Source organism: Mercenaria mercenaria, chromosome 1 (genome assembly GCF_021730395.1).
Source record: "Mercenaria mercenaria strain notata chromosome 1, MADL_Memer_1, whole genome shotgun sequence".
Taxonomy (NCBI): domain Eukaryota; kingdom Metazoa; phylum Mollusca; class Bivalvia; order Venerida; family Veneridae; genus Mercenaria; species Mercenaria mercenaria.
The window spans coordinates 1,384,755-1,410,494 of NC_069361.1; the positions used below are offsets into that span (position 1 = coordinate 1,384,755).

Here is a 25,740-nt window from a genome sequence, read left to right on the forward strand (position 1 = left end):
ATTAAAAAAAATAAAAGTCCATTTTGTATAAGATTTTGATTGAAAATGTCCATTTCGTAGGACACGGTCTTGATAAAACGTAAATTTTCTTTTATTAACCTGACCAATATATCATCAAAAATAAACATCACGTAGGTTTAACTCCCCTCTATCATATTCATTTAAGAAAATACAGATATATTTGAAATTAAAACCGTAATTTAAATAATAAAACTCCATATCATAGACGTAAAGTCCATTTCGCGAAATGGAGTCCATTTCGCACTCTATCCCTACCGGTTTCATTTCCGCTGCACAAGAATATATTCTATCCCATACACAAATCAATCAAACGCCTCTTAAAAAGCAGGAAGTAGGGAAAATATAATTTGTTTTTTTTTCGCTTTTATCTATCAAAGAGCAAAGAAGAAACCTTGCTGCAAGCATAGTACAGACCATCTGCTATAAGATATTAATACTTAAATTGAAAAACTCAGGTAAATTATTCAGGCAGGAAGTTTTATTATTTTTTCCACGGTATTGGGCACATTGATTGGTCACCCCCTCCGCACCCTAAGACCCCCTGATACAACCATAGGAGTCTGAAATTCTATCAATAAGACCCTAGAAGTCTATCTTTACAAAAAATACCCCCTATATATATATATTGTAACTGTGGGAAACTTACCAGGTGGAATCAGTCTGTACTTTATGCTGTTCGGGACAATAGCCAAATAATATTGACTAGCAACACCAGCAACGTCTTTTCGTGCTGCCCGCGCCAAGGGAAATCACTCTTGCTGTGTTCCGGGTTCAGGCTATCACCCCGTAGGCCGTACCAGACCGTACGCGAGCACTACACTCCTCCCCGTCCTATTGAAAGGAGGTAGTCCCTACACCATGGAAGTAGACCATGGTGTCTTAGACCATGGAGATATACCATGGTCCCTTAGACCATGGAAGTATACCATGGTCTCTTGCTCATAAATATGAGATGTTCCTGGGTTTAAACCAGTACTAGTATTGTGTCACTTTAGCCACAATACCACCGCTACCGGCGACCATGGATCTCCGCATCCATAGTGCACCAGGATCAGCCCCTATGGCTTAAACAGACTCAGTTCTTCTATAGATAGTCATTGCTATCATAAGAACTGTTCCTACTCCAAGAATGGTCAGCAGCCGAACACTTACCATAAAACAACCTTTAGTCAAACAGGCGGCTGACTCTTACCTCACACAGTTGCCTCTACCTGAGCTTTGCCTAACAGTGGGGGCCTAGGTAACCTTACTGCTAGCCCCAAGCAGAGCTCAATCTCCTCTGTGACAGGCCTTGTGGTGCCTCCCCTATCCTAGTAAAACTGTGTGAGGCATACGTTCCTCGTCAAGGGTCTCTAGGACGAGGCTTTCCCCGGGACTAATCTGTTTCTTAGTCCGATGTCCCAAAGAAGTTAAGCCACGACTGAGTTCAATAGCTTCCTCCTTCAGACTTTTCACCCATACCAAGATGAATGCCATCTTGACCTTAGTCACACTAACATAAAACACAATCTAACAGAAGAAATTGTTCCTTGTTTTACCGATTTGACTCAGCCGCTTGACTGGCACGAAACAGATCGGACCATGCCTGATCTGTCCTACCTCGTTACCAATCCAAAACAAACAGCAATCTCTAATCCTGTTTCAACACTTTACTCAGCTCCACTGAGAACCACCAACTATACAGTCCAGTTTTATCCCTCAGAGCTCCTAGATCCGGTACCGAATGGAATTCTGAAGGCTAGACCCCAGACCCTTTGTAGATCAGAGGTACTGTCGCACCCTTAAGCACAACAAGTCTTTTGTTGTCCTTTCCGGGATAGGACCTCAGACTGTGAACTTGGCTGTCCTACAGTAGGCACTGAACTGACTGTCCAGACGTGACTGTATTACCGATTACCAAGGCCCTTAACAGCCTCAGTCACAACCCTCCTTGTGGTCACCATGTTCATGTTTACAACAGCATGTTTAAACATATCTACCACAAAGAAGCTTACTACCTCATAGTAGTCTAAATCCATACCAGCATCTGGTAGGCTACTTTTCTCAGAAGGGTCATCCCGCATCTGAGACTACTATTGCAAGGACTGGCTTGCCACTCTTACCCTCAGTGTCATCTGTGGTTCCATCGTGATACCCGTAGACAGTTGTACCCATGCCATTGCTGGTCTCAGGTTTCCCGGATGATCTGTGATGTAAACTCCAGGTAACCCCTTTACCAACGGCACTGCGTCGTCTACATCAAGAAACCTGTAGACCGTCGTACCCATGCCCTTGTTGGTCCTAGGTCCCTCAAACGCTCTATGATGGAAGCTTCGGTGTCCCCTATGACCAACGGCACTGCGTCGTCTACAAGGTTAAAGGACCCCAACTTTCGTTGTCTCTTAACAGTAATTAAAACCTGCCACAAGGTAACTGCTCCAGTCGTGTCCCCAGCATGATACTCATTGCAATGCCTCCAACCGGCATTCAAGACATTGCCTTAGCTTTATCATGCTCACGACCTCCCCCATGCTGCAGCACAATATTCAACTGAGACAGCTCCTCCGGCCACCGTCTCACCAGTTAACCTTGAGGCTCTTGGAACCCCATGAATCACCTTAAACTTGAGTGGTCTTTCCCGTACAATACAGTTTACCAAATAAGAACATAACTACCATATGCAATGACCTTCTCCTTGCCGACCTGGACCTATGGTACCAATGCACTGTTCAAATTATTCAATGCATCGGTGTCAAGTATCAACTTATTTATCCCCGTCGGCAAGGCTAACCCTGGCGGTTGCATCATAGCCTCTTATCAAAACTTCAAAAGCTCTGACCCACTCTCCCCGCCACACAAACTGAAGTTTGCCTGTCAAAGCATAAAACAGATTTTGCTTTTATAAAGCCTCTATGGTAGTTCACCAGATTCACCTCTACTGGATCTGACTGTCATGACTTCTTCAAATTTAAGCTCTAATTGCTTAAGTGCCTCAATGACAGTCCTATTATCTGGTGCCCCTTGTGTGCTACCGGCCATTTCTCCCACTGCAAAAATACGTTCCTCCTCTTCGCACCATTCCTCCTCTTCGAACGGCTTAGGTTGGTGCTTTGACATACCAAATATAGCCATGTGTGCCTGTTGGTATTTACGGACTACCTGCTTGGCCTGTTGGATACTCGTAGGATCAAGCATAAACACATGAATGCCTGCATCCTTATCTAACAGGCCCTGACAAAAACGACTTATGACCTGATTAGTCACAAATGAATCTGGCAGGCCTCTGAACGCTCTTTCTGCAAGTGTCAAAAGCCGGTCTGCAAAATCATCTAACGACTCGCCCTCTTCCTGGCAAGCCTGTTGAAATTGCAATTGAGCCGCAGCTGGCAACTCGTGCTCACCAAACCGCGCCTCAAGCTTACTATGTAAACCCTGGTAAGAGTTCACCTCACCACTATCATGTATCAGTACATAATAGTCCATAGCTTTGCCAGTAAGACACCAGCACAAGCCCTCAAATTTCTCAGCATCTGGGCCATCCGCATGCCTCAGCATATCTGGAAAACTTAAATCAAAAGCTTCCCAGCTGCCCTTACCATCAAATGCCAAATGCTTTTGCAAAGAACTTAAATTTTTTTTGCCAGCTGACTATAGTCGGCTCCCACTCCCCCATCTGATGATGGTCTACTTGCATTGGCATTACCATCATGACCAAAAGGAGTGCTACCTTCACCAAGGTTGAAATTCAGTTTCGTTTCTGGTAACGATACCTTATTCCTGCCCGATGCTGGTGTCCCAAGGAATTCAGCTGGAGTTTTCAATAACGGCCTGTGCATACCAGAAATACAGCATGCATTCTGGGTCTAGGGGTGATCAAGTCCCCAGGCCTAGCTAGAGTATTTCCGGTCTTAACATGTGACCAAGCACAGGGGTCTTTTCTAGCCTCAGGCTCCTTATCACTGTCCTGAAGTGGCCATAGTTTATTCTGGGGAAAATCAATTCGACCCAGCTCAGACTCTGTAAATTCCTTACGACACAACACGGACCCAAAACTTCCGGGGTTATGTTCCCCGTCGCCTCACGCACCGACAAAATTGCACTGGCAATTTTGTATTAATTCCAGGCATCATTCTCAATTGCTCAAGGGTAGCAAAATTAATTGAAACCACTTGTGCACTAATACCAGATGTAACTGACTTACCTTCTGGACTCTTTTGTTGTGACATCTTTGATAAAAATCAAAATAACAAACAACAAAATCAGAAATAAATTAATTATTTCAATTCCAGACTGACCCAAAAAAAAGCTTTTAAGGATCCTTAAACTTCAACCAAGGTATACTACTATGCCAACTATAGGGATTTCCGATTGTATAAGTCCCAACAAACTGTCTGGAAATGTCGAATAATTTTTCAATTATTCAACCTATTACACTTAAATAAGTGTTTTTAGACCTAGAACGTAATCAAACTAAAATTCAATTACGCCTCACCCGGTCTCTTTTCCAACACAAGTCACAACCGTTTTTAGACTGGCAAGTTGGCCAAGCCTAAAAATAGAAGTTCGGTAGCGATTTATTGGTCGGCGAAATATGGGCTCAAAATGCACCGCTGCCACCAATATTGTAACTGTGGGAAACTTACCAGGTGGAATCAGTCTGTACTTTATGCTGTTCGGGACAATAGCCAAATAATATTGACTAGCAACACCAGCAACGTCTTTTCGTGCTGCCCGCGCCAAGGGAAATCACTCTTGCTGTGTTCCGGGTTCAGGCTATCACCCCGTAGGCCGTACCAGACCGTACGCGAGCACTACATATAAAATAAACACCAGGAATAAAACGTCAATAACCCAGGGTTGCCTGAAAATTCCAGTGGAACGCAGGGTGATCGGAATTCAGCGAGCGCAGTGAAGAAATAACACTAAAATACACCTACCACACTCGACAGTATTCAAATCTGATGCACTTTACGACAGTAGTCAGACAGTTTCTGAGGTTTTCAGAGATTTTCATCTGTCGCCGAAGCCATTCGCTGACGTCACAACAATAACAACAATTACAGCGCCGGGATAAAAATAAAAAAAGTAGCGATTCCCGTACTTTCTTACCTTCAAATTACTTAAAAGGCATTATCATATTGCTCTATTCATATAAAAAAATTATAGTACACCAAGTATTCAATTTTACTACTGAAATTTAGATATTCCGCTGCCCCAAAAAAATGGATTCTCCCAAGAGTAACCTCCCTTTACGGGTTTTCCCAGTCAAATTTTGTAAATTATCTTATTATTGCAAAAGTATCTAGCGAATATTATAGACTGATATAAACAGATAAATATTCTTATACTTATCTACTCGGTGTACAAATTTTAAAGGATAAAAAATTAAAATGAATATTTTTCACTGTATCTTTATATCGGCGCTGTAATTGTTGTTATTCTTGTGACATCAGCGAATGGCTTCGGCGACAGATGAAAAATCTCTGAAAACCTCAGAAATTGTCTGATTACTCTCTTAAAGTGTATCAGATTTGAACACTGTCGAGTGTGGTAGGTGTATTTAAGTGATATTTCTTCGCCGCGCTCGCTAAATTTCGATCACCCTGCATTTCATTCATATTTTCAGGCTACCCTAGGTTTTTGACATTTCATTCCTGGTGTTTATTTTATATATATAGGGGGTATTTTTTGTAAAGATAGACTTCTATGGTCTTATTGATAGAATTTCAGACTCCTGTGATACAACCCTGAAAAACATTCTGACATTCTCAGGTGTTCCTTAATATCCCCGCCCTACAAGACTCCTGATACAACCCTGAAAAAAAAATCTCAACTATCAAAACAGTACTTTTTAGAAGGTATAAAGTGTGCTATATCGATGTCGATCATTTGCCAAACAATGTGGAACATAGGATATCGTTGTTTTGGCGACTCGGATACATTCTGACGGCATATTGCTACACTATCGTTCACTTGGATAAAAAAGGTATGCAATTCCACAGTTTACCTAATTCAGATCCAACGAATGACTATATTCTATAGGGTTTTCCTTGACGCACATTTTTGTGTGTTTTAGCACACCATATTCCAAAATGACCCCTAAATGTCAATGTTGACAAGGAACCTGAAAAACCAAATGATGCTCCCCGATGCATGTGCTTGTCCCAATATGGGGAATAGCGTGTTAGAAACAAAAAAAACAACAATGGAGATAATAAAAAGAAGAAAATTGAATAAAGGGAGATATTTAAAGCAAGGCCATCCTTAAAAAATTGTTTGTTTGCAGTAACGCGACCCAGAATTTTTAGTGTGAGTAGGTAGGTAGGGATTTTTTTTTTTTTTGGTTTTTTTTTGTATGCTAATTGTACAACACCTGCATTTTCTTTTGTAACCCTTTGGTTTATACACCTTCTGGGTACTAACACTTCTCTGTAGAATGCTAACTTGATTGTAACATATCTGCAAGGGTGGAAGTTTTCACAAAGCATGAATACTAATATTACTAGTAATATTACCTTTTTAATAACAGTAAAAACAACAGATAGCCTGACACCAGTTAGAAACAGAGCTTATTATCTCCATATGAACTTAAAAATTTAAGATTATCAATATATTAAACAAAAATAATTGGCCAGACCTTTTGAATGTCTTTGCACTGGCTAGGGTAATAAAAAAAACATTACATTCCTTAGGATTCAGCATTGAAGTACATAGCAAAATCTTCGATATTTTAATACCCTGTAGACCGGAGTCTGATTACTAGCACCGCACTCCTTCAAAGCCTATGTATCATGTAATTTTAAGACAATACTTAATTGCTTTACATTGTTTACTCAGGGCTTAAGCTATGTTAATATTTTAGGGAGAAGTCATTTCTTCCTCAGCTAAGATTATGGAGAAGTGGAGAGATTTTAGGGAGAGGTGGAGTGATTTTAGGGAAACGCTGAAAGATTTTTAATAGCGCCATGACATGCAAGTTGAAAATGGAACTAAATATACTTATCAATGTAAACCTAATTTCTTATCCTTGTGAATCTAATGTGATTAAACTGCCAATTAAAGTTTTTTTTCACTCTTGCAATGATTGCCTTAACCAAGAAAAAGCCTAATCTGAATATGAATACATTTAAAAAAAGCTAGGTTAATTCCATATCAGCAAAAATAAATCAAGCTTCCAGTGCTAATGCACTCAAAGTCAAAACACAAAAACCCATAAAAGCATTTCACAGTCACTTCTTGAATTAAATACATGTCAATAGCAGTGACATCACTATGACATCACACATAATACACGTCGGCTAGTGTCTTCTTTGATCTGCTACTGTCGGCACACATTAAAAGAAACAGCTGTCAAACAGATTAAACCCAGTTTCTGATGGCAGGTGTCAAAAATTTGCACGAATTTCAGTTACATTATTTAAGCCACAGAAAGTTTCAGTAATAATAACTATGTTTCTAAAGTCTGGGTTTTGAAAAATAGGAAAAAGTGGACCCATGGATATTTAATTTCACGCAAATAGGAAAATCTAGAAACGTAAACATTATGGATTTCTTTCGCTGGTTTTAGTCATTGCATTGAAAGGATGTTTAACTTTATAAATAAATTTTCAGGTAAGAAAATTTTGTTTGTCTAATATTTTTGACGTTTATTGTGCCTTTCCAAGTGAGTTGTGCAGTGTCACTGCAGTTTTATCCTCTGGCAGATTAAAAAGATTATGCAACGACAAAAGATCGAAGCTAAAATTATTATTTCTTTGCGAAATTGTTTGAGAAATTATGACAGAACGATATCCAAGAATTTATCTATCCCAGATGTTTTACGTACGAGAAAAATTATTATTTTACAAATCTAAAACTCGGTTAAATACGTCTGCAGTATTGCACAGATAACACTATGTACCACGATTTGTCCATGTGGAATTTTCTAAACAACTTTTTGCATGAATTTTTGTAGTATATCAGGAAATCGGCAGGGCGTTCGGTAGACCCGAGGTTCTGGGTGTCACTCGCACTTATTGACAAAAGCTCGTATTTGACCCACACAAAAAAATTTCCCGTGCGTCGGCTTGACCCGAGGAAATTTTCTTTTATGCGTCACGAGTTCGAAAGAACTGCCCCTTGTCAATCAAAATCCCGCTGAATTCGAATATTGTTCGCCGCCATAAGCGGAAGTATGGCAGTAGGCGGAGCTTGGTATATTAATCAGCTTCTGGCAGATGTCACGTGGGCTTTTCGCAGTTTGTATTTGGTACAATAATGTCCGTCATTGCCAAAGGTATTTATTGATCAATGTGTAAAAGTTAATTGATAAACAATGCATAGAAGAGCAGCCTATTATCGTATTTGTGTCACTTGTTAATTAGCGGTATACAGAAAGCTTAACATTCACACATTTTGTTTCTTATCGGTCATAACGATCATTCATGTAGTTGAACCTCAACGAACATTGTCTAGGAAAACTTATACAAATAAAAATAGTTACCCAAAAGAAATAACGAAACAGGAAAGAATAAAAACATGGCACCGATAAAAAAAAAATTCCGAGTTTTGGGTTAAAAAATTGTTTGAGTCGCGGCGATTTTCGTGAGTCGGTCGCGTTACCGCAAACAAACAATTTTTTAAGGATGGCCCAAGGGACACATCATTAAGTGTAATTTTTGCCTCTGTCACACAGTCTGTCATTTTGTGAAGTTTCAATGAAATGCCGTTAATGTTTTATTGTTATTCCGGATATTTATATAAAATTAATCAAGTGCAATCATACAACTAAGTAATTAAAAACACGATGAGTGTTCAGCACAAGATATAAACTTATTCTGCATAGCCTTAACATGTGGCGCTAAAGTATTTCTAGAAGTTGAGCATTCGCAGACATGAATTACATAAAGGGGTCAGTAAAGGTTCACATTTATGATAATACTACAGTTAATACTTTTCAAGTAATGCTGCGGACAAGCCTTATTGTATAATAAAGGGAGATAATTCAAAAACTAGGTAAGGGAGAGTTATGGTTCCTTGACACTGCACTTCCAGTCAATGGCCTCTATCATTTTGTGAAGTTTCAATGAAATGCCGTTAATACTTTTCAAGTAATGCTCCAGACAACAGTCAGGGGTGTAACTGTTTCAAGTTATCGCAGTTTATAACCCATCTGAGTTATTACTTAAACTTCCATAACTTGTTTCAGTTATCATAAAATTTTACAAAGCCCTCCTGTGCCAATTCCTCATTATGAATGAGACTAATGCAATTATTTCCTGAATCCTTGACCTTTTATCTTTCCAGCTAGGCAGTAAAATTTTTTACGCAAGGCTGATAAAGTTTTACGCAAGGTTGATAAAGTTTTACGCAAATGCTTTTAAGCTATAAAACTCTTAATATCCCATTATGCTTATCAGGTCATGCTCAGACTAAAAGAGAATTTGATTAACCACAGTTTGCTACTAATTTCACTTTAAAGGTCACTTTGTGAGAACAGCAAAAAGACTTTTTTTTTAATAACTTACCTGAGTTAACTATATTTTATAACTAATACAGGTTATAAAATGCTTGAAAAAGTAACTGAAATAGGTTACATAACTTAAAACAGTTACACCCCTGACTAGACAAGCCTTATTTTGTATAATAAAGGGAGATAATTCAAAAACTAGGTAAGGTAGAGTTCTTTGACATTACACTTTGTCTCAATGGCCTCTATGATTATGTGAAGTTTCAATCAAATGCCTGTAATACTTTTCAAGTTATACTCCAGACAAAAGTGTGACAGATGGATGGAAGGACTGACAAAGCGGCAACTATATGCTCGCCCTTTGGGAAGCATAAAAATGTACAAATAGGTCACATTGTTAAGAAACAAATACCTTTTAATTAAAAACACCAATTCTTCTTTTTTATGACCATGTTTAATAAAATCTGGACATGTCATAAGTATGTCAAAAGAGAAATTTCTAAAAATTCTCATTACTTCCTGTGCACCATGTGCTCTTCATTTTTACCATCATCTTTGAAACTTCTGTTTGTCTATATATATGTCTGAGTACATCTATCATGCAACAACAACACTGGAACACTTTTAAACAGTGACAGTAATTTGATATGTAATCAGCAGCATTTTCATGCCCCCATTAAAATTGCAATGTCCATCTGTGTGTGTGCATGTGTGCGTCCGGCCGTGTAAATTTTTGTCCGGGCTGTTACTCTGCCATCCATTAAGGGATTTTGAAATAACCTGGCATAAGTGTTCACCATAATGAGACGACTTGTCATGCACAAGACCCAGACCCCTAGCTCCAAGGTCAAGGTCACACTTACAGGTCAAAGGTTAACAGGGTCTTTTTCGTATCAGATCCATAACTCTGCCATCCATGAAGGGATTTTGAAATAACTTGGCATAAATGTTTACCATAATGAGAAAATGTGTCGTGCGCAAGACCCAGACCCCTAGCTCCAAGGTCAAGGTCACACTTAGAAGTCAAAAGTTGACATGGTCTGTTTCTTGTCTGGTCCATATCTGCCATTTATCAAGGGATTTAAAAATAACTTGACACAAATGTTAACCATATTGAGAAGGTGTGTCACACTTATGACCCAGGTTGCTCAGCTCAAGGTCACATACTTAAACTATTCTGGCATATTTTGCGCAGACAACTGTAGCATTCTTGGGCACATTTCGGGGGCCAGGCCCTTCCCCAGCCGCATAAGGCGCCGCGCTACCGCGGCGCTTAAAACACGAAATACAGCTTCCCGCAGCGCTTAAATATCCCGCGCGGTGCCTCAATTATTAGCGCGGCGTATTAAATCAGTAAGCGATTTCATCCCCGTGAGATACCTCATGTGTAGTGTATATGTAATTTCCCTGTTGACATGCCTCGACGATTTTTTTGATCAGCAAATTACATCACGGCGAGTGCACACAGGTAATGAGAATCAATGAAGTGTTAAAACTAATTGATAAATAGTATGGATCCTGTGAAATGTCAAAAAGGGGTGCGTAAGCGGCCAGCTGATTACCAAGCACGTGAAAAGTGCCCTAGATTTCTTTGTGCAAAATTTAAATTAGACCGTTGTTTAGTATAATAACAAGTATATATCAATGCAGTTTGATTCTACTGTAATTTAAACTAGAAAATGCACAAATTTTAATGAATATCGAAAGTAAAAGTACGTTTAGAATGTCCGTTCACGAGTCTTATTACTCCCGATGTCGTATGCAATTTTTCCATATTTCCTTCAAAAAAAGCTGACGGTGTATTTTTTAAGGATGAGAAACATCAAAAATTTGAGGAACTATCTCTGGTTTACCCTAGTAGGTCATGTAACTGAGTAAAAACTACTTTCAGACAACATCCCGAAAGTGTACCGGTATCCGGATAGTATATTTTGGATATGCGTTTTAGTAAACTTTAACCTAACTGTAATAGTACTTTTCTGTTAATGAAATATTGATGAAAGACCTGATCAATACAACATGACTTGTGATAATTATTAGTTTACAATTTGACCTGAAACAGGCCTTTAACTATGTTGTTTACAACATGATCTTGGTTTCAAGATTAATAAGCTAATATATTAAGGCCCTCCACTATTTCATATTCATATGAATAAGTTGACATTCTTGGTGACATTTTTTAAGAGAAAGGCTTGAATGGTTAAGCCTAAACTATAAAGTAAGTAAAAAGGCTTTGTAAACTTTGTTACTGGTTTTGGGAAGATTTACCGCTTAAATTTATTCTGTGACATTTCCTTTAAGTGTGCAATAAAGATAAATGGAATACATATTAACTATAGACATCTAGAAATGCAACTACTGCTATGATAACTTTCAGGTCGAAAAGAGCACACTGCCCCTTTCGGACAGCACTCTGTCCCATTTTGGCAGCACCCTGCCCTTTTTGAGCTCTAGAAATAACACTATATGATATATTGATGGTTATATCATTATGTGAAAATGTAGAAGCAATGAAATACATGTTGTTGTGTTTTTTTGCATATGGTATACTTAAAAAAGCACCATTTGGGTTCGATTTTTTTAAAAAAAATCAAACACGCGAGGGGGTACCCCTCCCGCACCCACCCCTTATCCCGCCACACAAACTATACCCCAGCGCCTTAAAAAATTTCTGGGGAAGGGCCTGGGGGCATTTGTCACTAATAGTGACAGCTGTTGTTAAGACAGATATTGATCAGATTTAGCAGAGTATTATTTAAGGTATATTACAATACTTGCATTAAAAGATCTTAATTCATAATCAAACTGATTTATAACTGTACTCCTAGAAAACCCCTGGCTAGTCGTCCGATTACTGGACAGTTAGACACTTCCTTTTCAAAAACAGGGAATGCCCCTTAGGGGCATGTGAGATGTCATGTTCACAAGCAAAACATGCCATGGTTTGTTCTATGATGTTTTATTACAAGGTCCAGGTCCAAGCACTGGAAATTTCTGAGATGCTCTTGAGTGTCTACCACCTAACTAAGAGGCCTGTACTGGTTCTTCCCTGGAAAGACGGTTCACATGTATCGATGCTAGAACCAGACTGTCTATTCGCAAAGAGCTAGGCTAAGTTAGCTGGACAGGCCTGTATCTAAAAATGATTTCTCACTGTCTGTTCTGGGGGCTGTATTAGTTCTTTATTAGAGCTTTTGTGACCGCTCGATGTCCGTCGTCCGTTGTGTATCAACAATTTCTAAAAACATCTTCTTCAAAACCACTGGGCAGATTTACAGCAAACTTCACAGGAATTATCCTTGGATGGCCCCCTTTCAAAATTGCCCAAAGAATTGAAATCCATGCAGAACTCTGGTTGCCATGGCAACCAAAAGGAAAAATCTTTAAAAACCTTTTTATCCAAAACTGCAAGGCGTAGAGCCTTGATATTTGGCGTGTGACATAATCTAATGGTCCTCTATTAAGATTGTTCAAATTGTGCCCCTGGGGTGAAAAGAGGCCCTGCCAGCGGGGTCCCAAGTTTTACATAGACATATATAGGAAAAAAAATTCAAAAATCTTCTTCTCTGAAACCGCAAGGCCTAGGCCTTTGATATTTCATATATAGCATTGCCTTGTGGTCCTCTACCAAGACTGTTCAAATTATTACCCTGGGTTGAAAAGAGGCTCTGCTCTGGGGGTCTCAAGTTTTACATAGACTTACATAGGAAACAACTTTAAAAATCTTCTAGTCTGAAACTGCAAGGCATAGGCTTTTGATATTTGGTATGTTGCATTGCCTAGTGTTCCTCTACCAAAATTGTTCAGATTATGCCCCTGGGGTGAAAAGAGGCCCTGCCCTCGGGGTCACTTGTTATATGAGTTATATAGGAAAAAATACTTCAAAAATTATCAGATCATATTTCCTAAACTGTTTGATTGTAATAATCTGATGACCCCATGTGATAAGGGGTCACCTGACTGTGACCTTGACCTACTGACCTGCTTTCTTGTTTTTAAAGATACAGCCTTGAAATTTGGATGACATGAACAGTTTTGCACACCGATCTTAAAAGTGACTTTCAGTAACCCACGAATGTGACCTACTGACCTACTTTCTTAATATTTTAGCATCAGTTTGACATTTGAAACATGCAGCTCACATTACTCAGGTGAGCGATCCAGGGTCATCATGACCTTCTTGTTATATTCTGTCCCTCTGGTCAGATTGCTCTATGACTGTACTAAGTAGAGGATGAATTTGTAAAGTGCCTTTGAACGTGTTTAAAAAAGGGCGCTATATAAATTTGGTATAAAATATATAATAATAAAATATATAGAATACAAGTAGCAGCTTGTCTCACTATTGACTAATGCCATTTAAGAGAAGATTCTTCTTTGTTTCTTAGTTTTAAAATTCTAATTATGCCTTATTAGCATCAAACTTTTTAACTAGACCTAAGATTCTGATGGCTTTGACTGGGGAGCATGATTCTGTTTCTTTTTAACATTCTGATTATTTGCAGAATTTTCACCATTGTGTAGTGGTCTTCTATCAAATTTGTTCAAATCATGCCTCTGTGGCCCTGCCCCAGGGTTCACTTGTTTTTCACAGACATATATAACAAAACATTTTAAAATCTTTTTCCCTAAAACTGTAAGACCAAAAGCTTAATTATTTGTCATGCCCCTGGGGTTAGAATTGGCTCTGCCCTGGGGTTCACTTGTTTTAAATAGACTTCATATAGGAAAAAATTTAATAATCTTCTTGTCTAAAACGTTGAGCCATGGGGCTTAGATATTTGGCCTGAAAAATTGTGTAGTGGTTCTCTAGCAAGTTTGTTCAAATAATGCCCCTTGGTCAAATTAGCCTTACCCGTGGTGTCACTTGTAATTTGACATGTAGCATTGTGTAAAGGTCTTCTACCAAGAAATCATGTACATATTTGGGTTATATGAGAGAAATAGGGCAATCACTGCCCTCTTGTTGTACTAGGAACCCTTTAAATCTGCAGGTCTGGTCAACTTTCTAAATGATTTGGTAGAACTGTTTCTTGGATGTCTCTACCAAAACTATGTTACCAGTTTGAACTGTAAAACTCAAATGAGTAGTCTGAGGCCATCATGGCTAGGCCATCTTATTTACATTTCCTGGTCTCAGTCAAGTTTGTTTAGATAGTTTATCAGATGATATTTCGTGGGCTGAGCGCGAAACTATTGTATCTTGTTCTTTATTCATATACAGTTACAATAGTTTCGCGCTCAGCCCTCGATTTGTGTTAGTGGTTTGATGTTTTCTGACAATATGCTGCATAAATTTTTGCCTGATGCTAAATATCCAATCAGACTTACAGGTTCAGTATTTTGAAAGATGATGGACAATATATATAATGGTCTTATACAATTTCAGTGCAGTACAATGATGAGTAACTGATGTAAATATCTTCATGAGTGGAACACAGAGTGACGGGGAGGAACCAGACGAGACTACCCGACTGATGGCTTCTTCTGCTTTGCATTCACGTATGGAGGAAAATGGAGACGTTTCTGTAAGTACAGTGCAATAATTCATATGAATATTGTAAGGACACTTTCCATTCTTTATAAATTGTGGTTAATGTATTGTTTATATGCACAAGTAGAGGGTATATTGCAACCTTGCTACTGGACAAAATGGTTGCTTTTGAAGTAAAATATTGAGGATATTTTGTTTGTTTCAGTTTAAGATTGAAATACTTTTTACTGATAATAAAATATAAGATACAATTTGCATGTGGAACAGACAAATTTTCTTCCTGTTTTTTTAAACTTAAATCTTCCCCATTTAATAGTTTCTTGTTGGTTAAAATTTGATATTTTTCATTTGGTAAATACCAGATATATTTCTTTCTACAAATTTTTATTTATAGTCGGTTTGTAAAAATATTTCTACATGTAATATTACTATTATTATTATACCATATTTGTATAGCCTTCTTTTCATACAAAAGAATATATGTTCAAAAGTGCTTAACAATAGAATGGACATACATGTACAATAGATAGTTATGAAAATAAAACAATGATATGGATCAATTCTGCAAATTAAGATACGTGTTTAAAACAATTAAATAATAATTAAAATGATTAAATGGTACACACAGGTTACTATATGAAAATTAAAACAATATCGCACTTGCAATATATCTATGCATATGACTATGATTAGCACAAATTGTCTGATTAAACACAAATTACATCTAAAACAGGTTTACGTAGAAAACAACACTGAAGTGTTTAAAATACGATTCATAATGAGACTAAGTAAAGAATTAAGATTGGTAAGCTGACAAAGTCACAGTCTGACTATCACATGTGCATGGTCTCTGTCCATAGTATTTTACAAATAAATGTGTTTTTAATGATTTTTTGAATGATGAGAGTGTTTCACAGTTTCTTATGTCATAAGGTAAAGCTTTCCACAGTCTTGGTGCAGCTTGTCGGAAACTTCTGTCACCGTATTTTACAGTACGTGATTTTTGCACAAGTAAATTTGAATTTTGTGATCTTAAATTTCTTGAAGGTCTGTATATATCAAGCTTGTCCTTGATGTATTTAGGGGCATGATCATGAAGAGCATTATAGGTGTGGGTCAGAATCTTAAACTCCACCCTGTATGGTACAGGAATCCAATGTAGTTCTTTAAGCACTGGTGTTATGTGCTCGTTACGGCATGTTCTCGTAAATATACGTGCAGCTGCATTTTGAACATTCTGAAGTTTGTTTAAACAAGACCTTGGAATGCCATACAAAAGACCATAACAGTAATCCAGACGTGAAGTAACCAGGGAGTTTACTAGTGACCTTGTGGCATCGGAGGTGATTTAGTCCCTTATATGTTGTATCTGACACAACTGTGTATAACAAGATCGACATACGGCACTTATATGCTTTTCCATGTCCATTTTTGAATCAAGGATTGCGCCTAGATTTCTTACGCTGGATGACGGTGTTATGGTAGATTCACCAACTTTCACTGTAATGTTATCAGTGAGTTTTTATCCCCCGCCAATGAAATCTGGAGGGGGGTATTGAAATTGCGTTGTCCGTTGGTGGGTGCATTCGTGCGTGCGTCCGCAGTCATTTCTCAGTAACTAGCAGGTAGAATTTCATGAAACTTGAAATAAATATGAACCAACATACAGCAATGATGCCCGTCAAGTTATTTTTGTGGATTGGTCAATGTCCCTTAGAGTTATTGCCCTTGATTTAATGAAAAATCCACGTCTGCAGCCATTCCTCAGTAACAAGCTGGTAGAATTTCATGAAACTTGAAATAAATATGAACCAACATACTTCAATGATACCCATCTTTTTTTTTTTAATTGGTCAATTTTCCTTAGAGTTATTGCCCTTTAGTTGCTTAAAAATCCACAGATTTGTACATAACAAACCAACCAATTGGTAGAATTTCATCAAACTTCTTTCATTCTTTTCCATGAACAATTATTATAAACATGTGAAGTTGTGTACCCACACCTGGTCACCACCTTGCCTTAGTCACACCCCCTCCCCCTCCCAACCCCCCCACCAAAACAAAATTTTTTTCTTTCCTTTTTTAGATTTTTTTTTTTCAAACCTTCCATGAATATTTATCAACATGCTTTAAGTTGTACCGTTCCCCCACCTCACTCCCACCCAGTCATGCCCACCACCCGATCATGCATCCCCCCCCACCACACACACACCCCATTTTTTTTTTCATTTTTAATTTTCCATCAATATTTAAAATCAACATGTGAAGTTTTGTACCCACACCCAGTCAACCCCGCACCCCCCCCCTCCCCCCACCACCCCCGAAAAAAAAAGCATTTATTTTCTGTTAAATTGATTTTGACTAATGAAATTATTTGCTTCTTACTAACATCCTTAACTTTTTGCCGGATGTATTTTTTTGCCATTCCTCACCACAAACCCTTTCGGCAGGGGATACCAATTCATTGAATTTGCTTGTTTATTTTGTTTTGACGTGAAGACAATGACTTCGGTTTTTTCAGCATTCAGTTTTAGCATGTTTTTATTCATCCAGGTGGTTATTTCATTGAGACAATGTTCTACTCGTTGTAAGGATTCAATGCTAGTAACAGACTCTGTTGGCTTAAATGACAGATATAATTGTCCATCATCAGCATAGAAATGATAATTGAGCCCATGATTCTCACAAATTGCACCAACAGGTTTTGTGTACATGGTAAAGAACTTTGGTCCATTGGTACTGAGCCCTGTGGCAACACTATATTTCATCAAGACAGGGTTTGACACCTCTCCATCAATACAGACAGTTTGGTAGTGCTCTTCTAAATAAGACTTCACCCACCCAGGTGGTTTGCCTGCAATACCAAAATGATATTCAAGGTGATGCAACAGAGTCCAGTGATCAATGGTATCAAAGGCTGCTAACGGGTCGAGTAATACTAGAATTGTAACAATTGTAACAATGTTCCAATATTTCACTGAAAAATACGGAATGAAATATCATATTTCTAATAGTTGCAGGTCCTCTAGATAGCACTTTCTCACCTAATGTCTCATGGCTTTTGAGGCAAGAATAAAGCACTGTATAAAAGTATTATTGGAGATATTCCCATTGCCTGCTTTTTGTTGAAAGATGCTACAGGACACAGTAAACAGATTGAAAAACTAGTCAATACTGAATTTCAGGATAGCAGTAGACCTTGGTTTTAACTAGGGATGGGAACGAATACTGAAATCAATATTCGAATATTCGGTTTGCCATATTCGAATATATTCGAATATTCGGTTAGTTTTAATGGAAGCTTTAAATTCTTATTAAGTGATTGGCATATACACAACGTATTCATTTGTTTAAAGCGTGGATCATCGTAAATAAGGCCAAAAAATGTTTGTTTCGGGTAACCCGATCCTACATAGCGAAACCCGCCGATCCTAGCGTTTTATTTCACGATTCTGTCAGTATAATCATGAACATATTTAACTAATTCAGTGTTTTAGCTTCAAAATAATACAAAAAATCAAAACGATTATAATTTAGACCGTCGCAATTTTATCTAAAAATAGCAGGTCGTCCCATTTAAACACGTGACGCGCTGTTGTTTTACCGCCGCCATTTTGAAAAATTTCAATCGGCGTGTAAAAATCGTCGTGTAAAATGCAAGTAAGGCAGACTTAAACCTCCTTCAACATGAACTTGTGCATCAGTCATACGTTTTTCTTGATTTTATTATTAACTACTTCAAAATTTAATTCGAATACGGCCGATTGCGGATGAAAACCGATTCTGCGGATGGTCTGAAACGTCGTACAAAATATTGTGAAAAGATCGACAATATCTACAAGTTTGGTATTGTTTTCGAAAAAAAAAAATCTACAACTTGTTACATAAAACAGGCGCCAATGAAAATGAACAATAGATAAAAAGATATCACATTTACGCCTAATACAATCTGTTAATCCGTAGCGATGACCCCAGGTAATTATGCATTGCAATTTTCTTGTTAATTGGACATCTTTTGACATGCATCTGACACATTGACGCCTGTTGCAAACTGTTAATAAGTAACGATGGCCCCTGTCAATTATGCATTGCTATTTTCTTGTTAATTGGACATCTTTTGATACGTGATAAACTAACATGACATGGTTTTATTCTGTATGTCTGGTTCATATTGCCCAAAATCAATGAAACTTATTTTGAAAAAAAAAATATACAATAATTTACGAATATTCGAATTTGATTTTCATATTCGAATATTCGACCGATTTTCGAATATTCGAATATTCGAACATTCGTTCCCATCCCTAGTTTTAACAATCAAAATAAAAAAATGTATTCCCTTTATATTCCAGGTGGAGACACGGCCTGTAAGCCGCCATGCACAGCAGAGACCGTCTCGTGAACGTCAGCAGCGGAGTGAATCTGAGACCGCCGAAGAGGAGGAAGAAGAGACGTTACAATATGGTGCCAAGCATGTGATCATGTTATTCGTACCAGTAACATTATGTATGGCTGTTGTTGTGGCAACTATCAGCTCTGTCTCATTTTACACACAGAAAAATGGAGCATATCTGTAAGTATTTACATTGTAGTTGGGTGTTTTTTCAGCTCACCAGAGCACAGAGTGCTCAAGGTGAGCTATTGTGACTGGTTATTGTCCATCGTCGGTCGGCGTGCCTCATCCGTCAACATTTGCCTTGTGAACACTCTAGAGGCCACATTTGTGACCCAATCTTTATGAAACTTGGTCAGAATATTAGTCTTGATGATCTCTAGGTCAAGTTCGAAACTGGGTCATGTGGGGTCAAAAACTAGGTCAGTAGATCAGATCAAAGGAAAAGCTTGTGAACACTCTAGAGGCCACAGTTGTAACCAAATCTTTATGAAATTTAGTCAGAATGTTTGTCTTGATGATCTATAGGTCAAGTTCTACTCTTGGTCATGTGGGGTCAAAAACTAGGTCAGTAGGCCAGATCAACTCTGGTGAGCGATATATAGGGCCATCATGGCCCTCTTGTTCTTATGAAACTTAGTCAGAAAGTTTTGCTTGATAATTTCTAGGCCAAGTTTGAATCTGGGTCATGTGGGGTCAAAAACTAGGTCACCTGGTCAAATCAAAGGAAAAGCTTGTGAACACTTTAGAGGCCACATTTGTGACTCAATCCTTAGGAAACTGGGTCAGAATGTTTGTCTTAATCATTTCTAGGTAAAGTTTGAATCTGGGTCATGTGGGGTCAAAAACTAGGTCAATAGGCCAGATCAAAGGAAAATCATTTTAACACTCTAGAGACCACAATTTAAGTTTGAAACTCATGAGAATTAGTCAGAATGTATGTTTTGATAATCTACAGGTCAAGTTCGAATCTGGGTCATGTTGGGTCAAAAACTAGGTCACCCGGTCAAAACAAAGGAAAAGCTTGTGAACACTCTAGAGGCCACAGTTGTTTAGGTCAGCTTTTCTCCTAAACTATCAAAGCTATTGCTTTAAAACTTGCAACACTTGTTCACAAACAAAAGCTGACTCTGTACAGCAAGAAAGATAACTCCATCCTGCTCTTTGCAAGAATTATGGCCCCTTTTGGACTTAGAAAATATGAGATTTCTTGGTTAAGTTTTGTGTTTAGGTCAACTTTTCTCCATAACAGTCAAAGCCAGGGTTTTATTTCCTTATATGAGCGGTACCGATAAACGGTACCGTTCCGAGTACCAAAAAGTGTCCAGTTTTCCTAATCGTCAGTAAAAAAATAACCATTTCCAAAAATTAAAACTGAAAGTAAATCTGCCGTGAATGCACTGCATTGTGTTTTTTACGACTGCGTAGATTTTATAGGTGCCATAAATATAAATACTCTCCATCTGTTTTCACACATGGACATTTCGTAACTACTGTTGTCAAAGCATGCCGAATTAGGGATGAATCAGAATATTACTCTGTTATTGGAGATACGATTGTTACTTGCATCAATTCCTGTTTTACTGATAAACTGTGGCACAACAGCAAATACTACTGAAAAAGATTAAGGCAGTTGGAAAAGAAGAAAAGAATCTATGAAATGCTTTCAAAACAACAGAATGTTCAAGAAAAAGAGGGTGCATCGCCAAGCAATAAAGTGGAAGAGAGGTCTGTCTCTGTTGGGTCTGGCAAACTGCCATTACGGACGAGTTAATCTACAGTAACACGTTCATCCTCATGTTATTGAAAAGTTCAAGAATGCTAAAAACAGAGATTGCTCTGTAAAGTGATAATTGAATGACAGTGTTGATGATTAAACATAGTTCAGAACCTTTTCAGTTGTTATTTTGAATTAACTACTATAAAATGTGCTTCATAAACATTTCCCAATTTGACCAAAAACGATGCGATTTTTCCCAATAGCACAGGTACCGGTACCATTCTCAAAATACTGAAAAAAAAACCTGCTTAAAGCTATTGCTTTAAAACTTGGAGCAGGTATTCGCCATTAAAAACTGACTCTGCACAGCAAGTACTGTAACTCTACATGTTTTTTTGCAAGAATTATGGGCCCTTTTGGACTTAGAAAATCAGATTTCTTGGTTAAGTTTTGTGTTTAGGTCAGCTTTTCTCCTAAACTATCAAAGACAAAAAAAATCAGATGAGCGTCTGCACCCGCAAGGCAGTGCTCTTGTTGTACTTAGGATTTTTGTGCTCAAGGTGAGCTTTTGTGTTGGCCCTGTGTCCGTCGTCCGTCCGTCCGTTCGTCGTCAACAATTTGACTGTTAACACTCTAGAGGTCACAGTTTTGACCTAATCTTAATGAAACTTGGTCAGAATGTTACCCTCAATAAAATCTTGGACCAGTTTGATGTTGGGTCATCTGGGGTCAAAAACTAGGTCACGAGGTCAAATCAAAGGAAAAGCTTGTTAGCACTGTAGAGGTCGCAATTTTGGCCCAATCTTAATGAAACTTGGTCAGAATGTTACCCTTAATAAAATCTTGGTCGAGTTCGATATTGGGTCATCTGGGGTCAAAAACTAGGTCACCAGGTCAAATAAAAGGAAAAGCTTGTTAACACTGTAGAGGTCACAATTTTGGCCGAATCTTAATGAAACTTGGTCAGAATGTTACCCTCAATAATTTGGACGAGTTTGATATTGGGTCATCTGGGGTCAAAAATTAGGTCACCAGGTCAGATTAAAAGAAAAGCTTGTTAACACTCTAGAGGTCACAATTTTGGCCCAATCTTAATGAAACATGGTCAGAATGTTACCCTCAATAAAATCTTGGACGAGTTAGATATTAGGTCATCTGGGGTCAAAAACTAGGTCACTAGGTCAAATCAAATGAAAAGCTTGTTAACACTCTAGAGGCCACATTTATGACTGTATCTTCATGAAACTTAATCAGAATGTTAATCTTGATGATCTTTAGGTCAAGTTTGAATCTGGATCATGTGGGGTCAAAAACTAGGTCACCGGGTCAAATCAAAGGAAAAGCTAGTTAACACTTTAGAGGCTACATTTATGACCATATTTTAATGAAACTTGGTCAGAATGTTGATCTTGATGATCTTTAGGTCAATTGGTCAGGTGAGCGATACAGGGCCTTCATGGCCCTCTTGTCTTGGTTTTAGTCCACTTTTTACAAAAAACTTTTAAGAGCTACAGCTGTGAAACTTGGCACACTTGTTTTTCATCATTAGATGATTAAGTAGATCAAGAACCATAATTTTAACTTGCATTTTGTCAGAATTATGGTCCTTTTTGTACTAAGAAAAATTTTATATCTTGGTTAAAATTGTTTAGATAATTTGAATATCTTGGTTAAATTTTTTTGTTTAGGTCCACTTGACTTGAATACTATAAGAACACTAGCTTTGAAACTTTGCAGACTTGTTTATCATCATTAGTGAGTGCGTAGGCCATGAGCCATACATCTGATAATTATGCAGTTTATCTGATATCTAACTTTGGCCCTTTATGTATTTGGAAAATTTGAATTTCTTTTTATTTAGGTCCACTTTTCTTGAATTCTACAGGAGCTGTAGCTTTGAAACTTTGCACACTTGTTTATTATCATTAGATTAGTAAGTAGGTCAAGAACCATAACTCTTTCATTGCATTTTGTCAGAATTATAAGCCTTTTTAACTTTTCTTGAATACTTACTATATACTTTCTGAATACTTACTATATACTATATACTTTCTCTGATATTTAGAGAAAAAGGTTGTCACTTACAATTTTCAAGCTGTTTAGGAAGAGTATCAGTGAGAAGTTGATATGCTAAAAGGACAAGCTGAATCTGTTATGATTACTTAGTTATATAATACTACAGAAGATCTATCTTATGGGCGAGCGGATGGGCGGGCAGCGTCCACAGACTTTGTCGGAGCATATCTTCTTCATGCATAAAGGGATTTTGATGAAACTTGGCACAGTTGTTCACCATCATGAGACGGAGTGTCATGCACAAGAACCAGGTCCCTGGGTCTAAGGTCAAGGTCACACTTAGAGGTCAAAGGTCAAATTCAAGAATGAATTTGTCCGGAGCATATCTTCTTCATGCATGGAAGGATTTTGATGTAGCTTGGCACAATTGTTCACCATCATGTGACAGAGTGTCATGTGCAAGAACCAGGTCCCTAGGTCTAAGGTCAAGGTCACACTTAGAGGTCAAAAGATACAAGAATGAAAAATTCAAGAATGACTTTGTCCGGAGCATATCTTCTTCATGCATGGAAGGATTTTGATGTAGCTTGGCACTTTGTTCACCATCATGAGACAGAGTGTCATGCGCAAGAACCAGGTCCCTAGGTCTAAGGTCAAGGTCACACGTAGAGGTCAAAGGATACAAAAATGAAAACTTTGTCCGGAGCATTTCTTCTTCATGCATGGAGGGATTTTGATATAACTAGGCACAAATGTTCATCACCATTAGATGGAGTGTTATGCGCAATAACCAGGTCCCTAGGTCTAAGGTCAAGGTCACACTTAGAGGCCAAAGGTCAGATACAAGAATGACTTTTTCCGGAGCATTTCTTCTTCATGCATGGAAGGATTTTGATGTAACTTGGCACAATTGTACACCATCATGAGATGGAGTGTCATGCACTGGTCCCTTCTTTAGAATTACTTCCCTTTGTTATTACTATAAATAGCTTATATTGTAACTTTTTCATTACTAGTCGTAGGGAAAAATTGAGACCACTTTTCTGTAGTACAACATGCATGTTACATCCAATTCTGAGGTGTTTTTTTGAGCTATCTCTACCTGGTAAGGATTTTTGTGTGGACTTCTTTTTTTTTATTTTTTTTTTTTATTTTTAACTTCCCTTAGTTGTTGCTATAAATAACTTACATTGTAACTTTTTTATAATTGACTGTGGGGAAAAACCATGACCACTTTTCTGTGGTACAACATTGATGTTACTTTCAAATTTTTGGTGTATTTTAAGGTATCTCTACCTGGTAAGGATTTTTTTTTTTGTGGACTTAGAACAATAAAAGAATTACAATAATTTCTTTAAAAAAAACATTGTAAACAACCACATAATTAAAATTCCATTTGCAAATACAGGTGCTAGTGTAAAGAAATTTGCTGTGACGGGCGTATATTGTGACATTCTGGCACTCTTGTTTCATCACATTTTCCTACTTTTTTGCCACATTTATTCCCATTTTTCTACTCCTTTTTAGCTCACCTGTCACAAAGTGACAAGGTGAGCTTTTGTGATCGCGCTGTGTCCGTCGTCCGTTCGTGCGTCCGTGCCTGCGTGCGTCCGTCCGTCCGTAAACTTTTGCTTGTGACCACTCTAGAGGTCACATTTTTCATGGGATCTTTATGAAAGTTGGTCAGAATGTTCATCTTGATGATATCTAGGTCAAGTTCGAAACTGGGTCACATGCCGTCAAAAACTAGGTCAGTAGGTCTAAAAATAGAAAAACCTTGTGACCTCTCTAGAGGCCATATATTTCACAAGATCTTCATAAAAATTGGTCAGAATGTTCAGCTTGATAAAATCTAGGTCAAGTTTGAAACTGGGTCGTGTGCCATCAAAAACTAGGTCAGTAGGTCTAAAAATAGAAAAACCTTGTGACCTCTCTAGAGGCCATATATTTCACAAGATCTTCATGAAAATTGGTCAGAATGTTCAGCTTGATGATATCTAGGTCAAGTTCGAAACTGGGTCACGTGCCATCAAAAAAACTAGGTCAGTAGGTCTAAAAATAGAAAAACCTTGTGACCTCTCTAGAGGCCATATATTTCACAAGATCTTCATGAAAATTGGTCAGAATGTTCACCTTGATGATATCTAGGTCAAGTTCGAAACTAGGTCATGTGCCTTCAAAAACTAGGTCAGTAGGTCAAATAATAGAAAAACCTTGTGACCTTTCTAAAGGCCATATATTTCATGAGATCTTCATGAAAATTGTTCAGAATGTTCATCTTGATGATATCTAGGTCAAGTTCGAAAGTGGGTCATGTGCCTTCAAAAACTAGGTCAGTAGGTCAAATAATAGAAAAACCTTGTGACCTCTCTAGAGGCCATATTTTTCATGGGATCTGTATGAAAGTTGGTCTGAATGTTCATCTTGATGATATCTAGGTCAAGTTCGAAACTGGGTCACGTGCCTTCAAAAACTAGGTCAGTAGGTCAAATAATAGAAAAACCTTGTGACCTCTCTAAAGGCCATATTTTTCATGGGATCTGTATGAAAATTGGTCTGAATGTTCATCTTGATGATATCTAGGTCAGTTTCGAAACAGGGTCATGTGCGGTCAAAAACTAGGTCAGTAGGTCTAAAAATAGAAAAACCTTGTGACCTCTCTAGAGGCT

At 37.9% G+C, this 25,740-nt stretch overlaps 1 protein-coding gene across 4 annotated transcripts in view; it reads left to right on the plus strand.

The window, feature by feature from the left end:
• Positions 1-313: 313 nt before the first annotated feature.
• The window catches only part of LOC123545205 (presenilin-2-like), a 52,034-nt gene continuing 26,607 nt past the window's right edge, over positions 314-25,740 (plus strand). For 2 of the 4 annotated variants that reach the window (XM_053537752.1, XM_053537759.1), the window contains exons 1-3: positions 314-476; positions 14,838-14,976; positions 19,295-19,515. In XM_053537752.1, coding sequence (XP_053393727.1) covers positions 14,875-14,976; positions 19,295-19,515 — 323 coding nt within the window. In that variant the 5' untranslated portion in view covers positions 314-476; positions 14,838-14,874. Of the gene's footprint in view, positions 477-5,971; positions 5,987-14,837; positions 14,977-19,294; positions 19,516-25,740 lie in introns of those variants that run through there. The other 2 variants (XM_053537754.1, XM_053537757.1) reach the window with 2 other exon arrangements.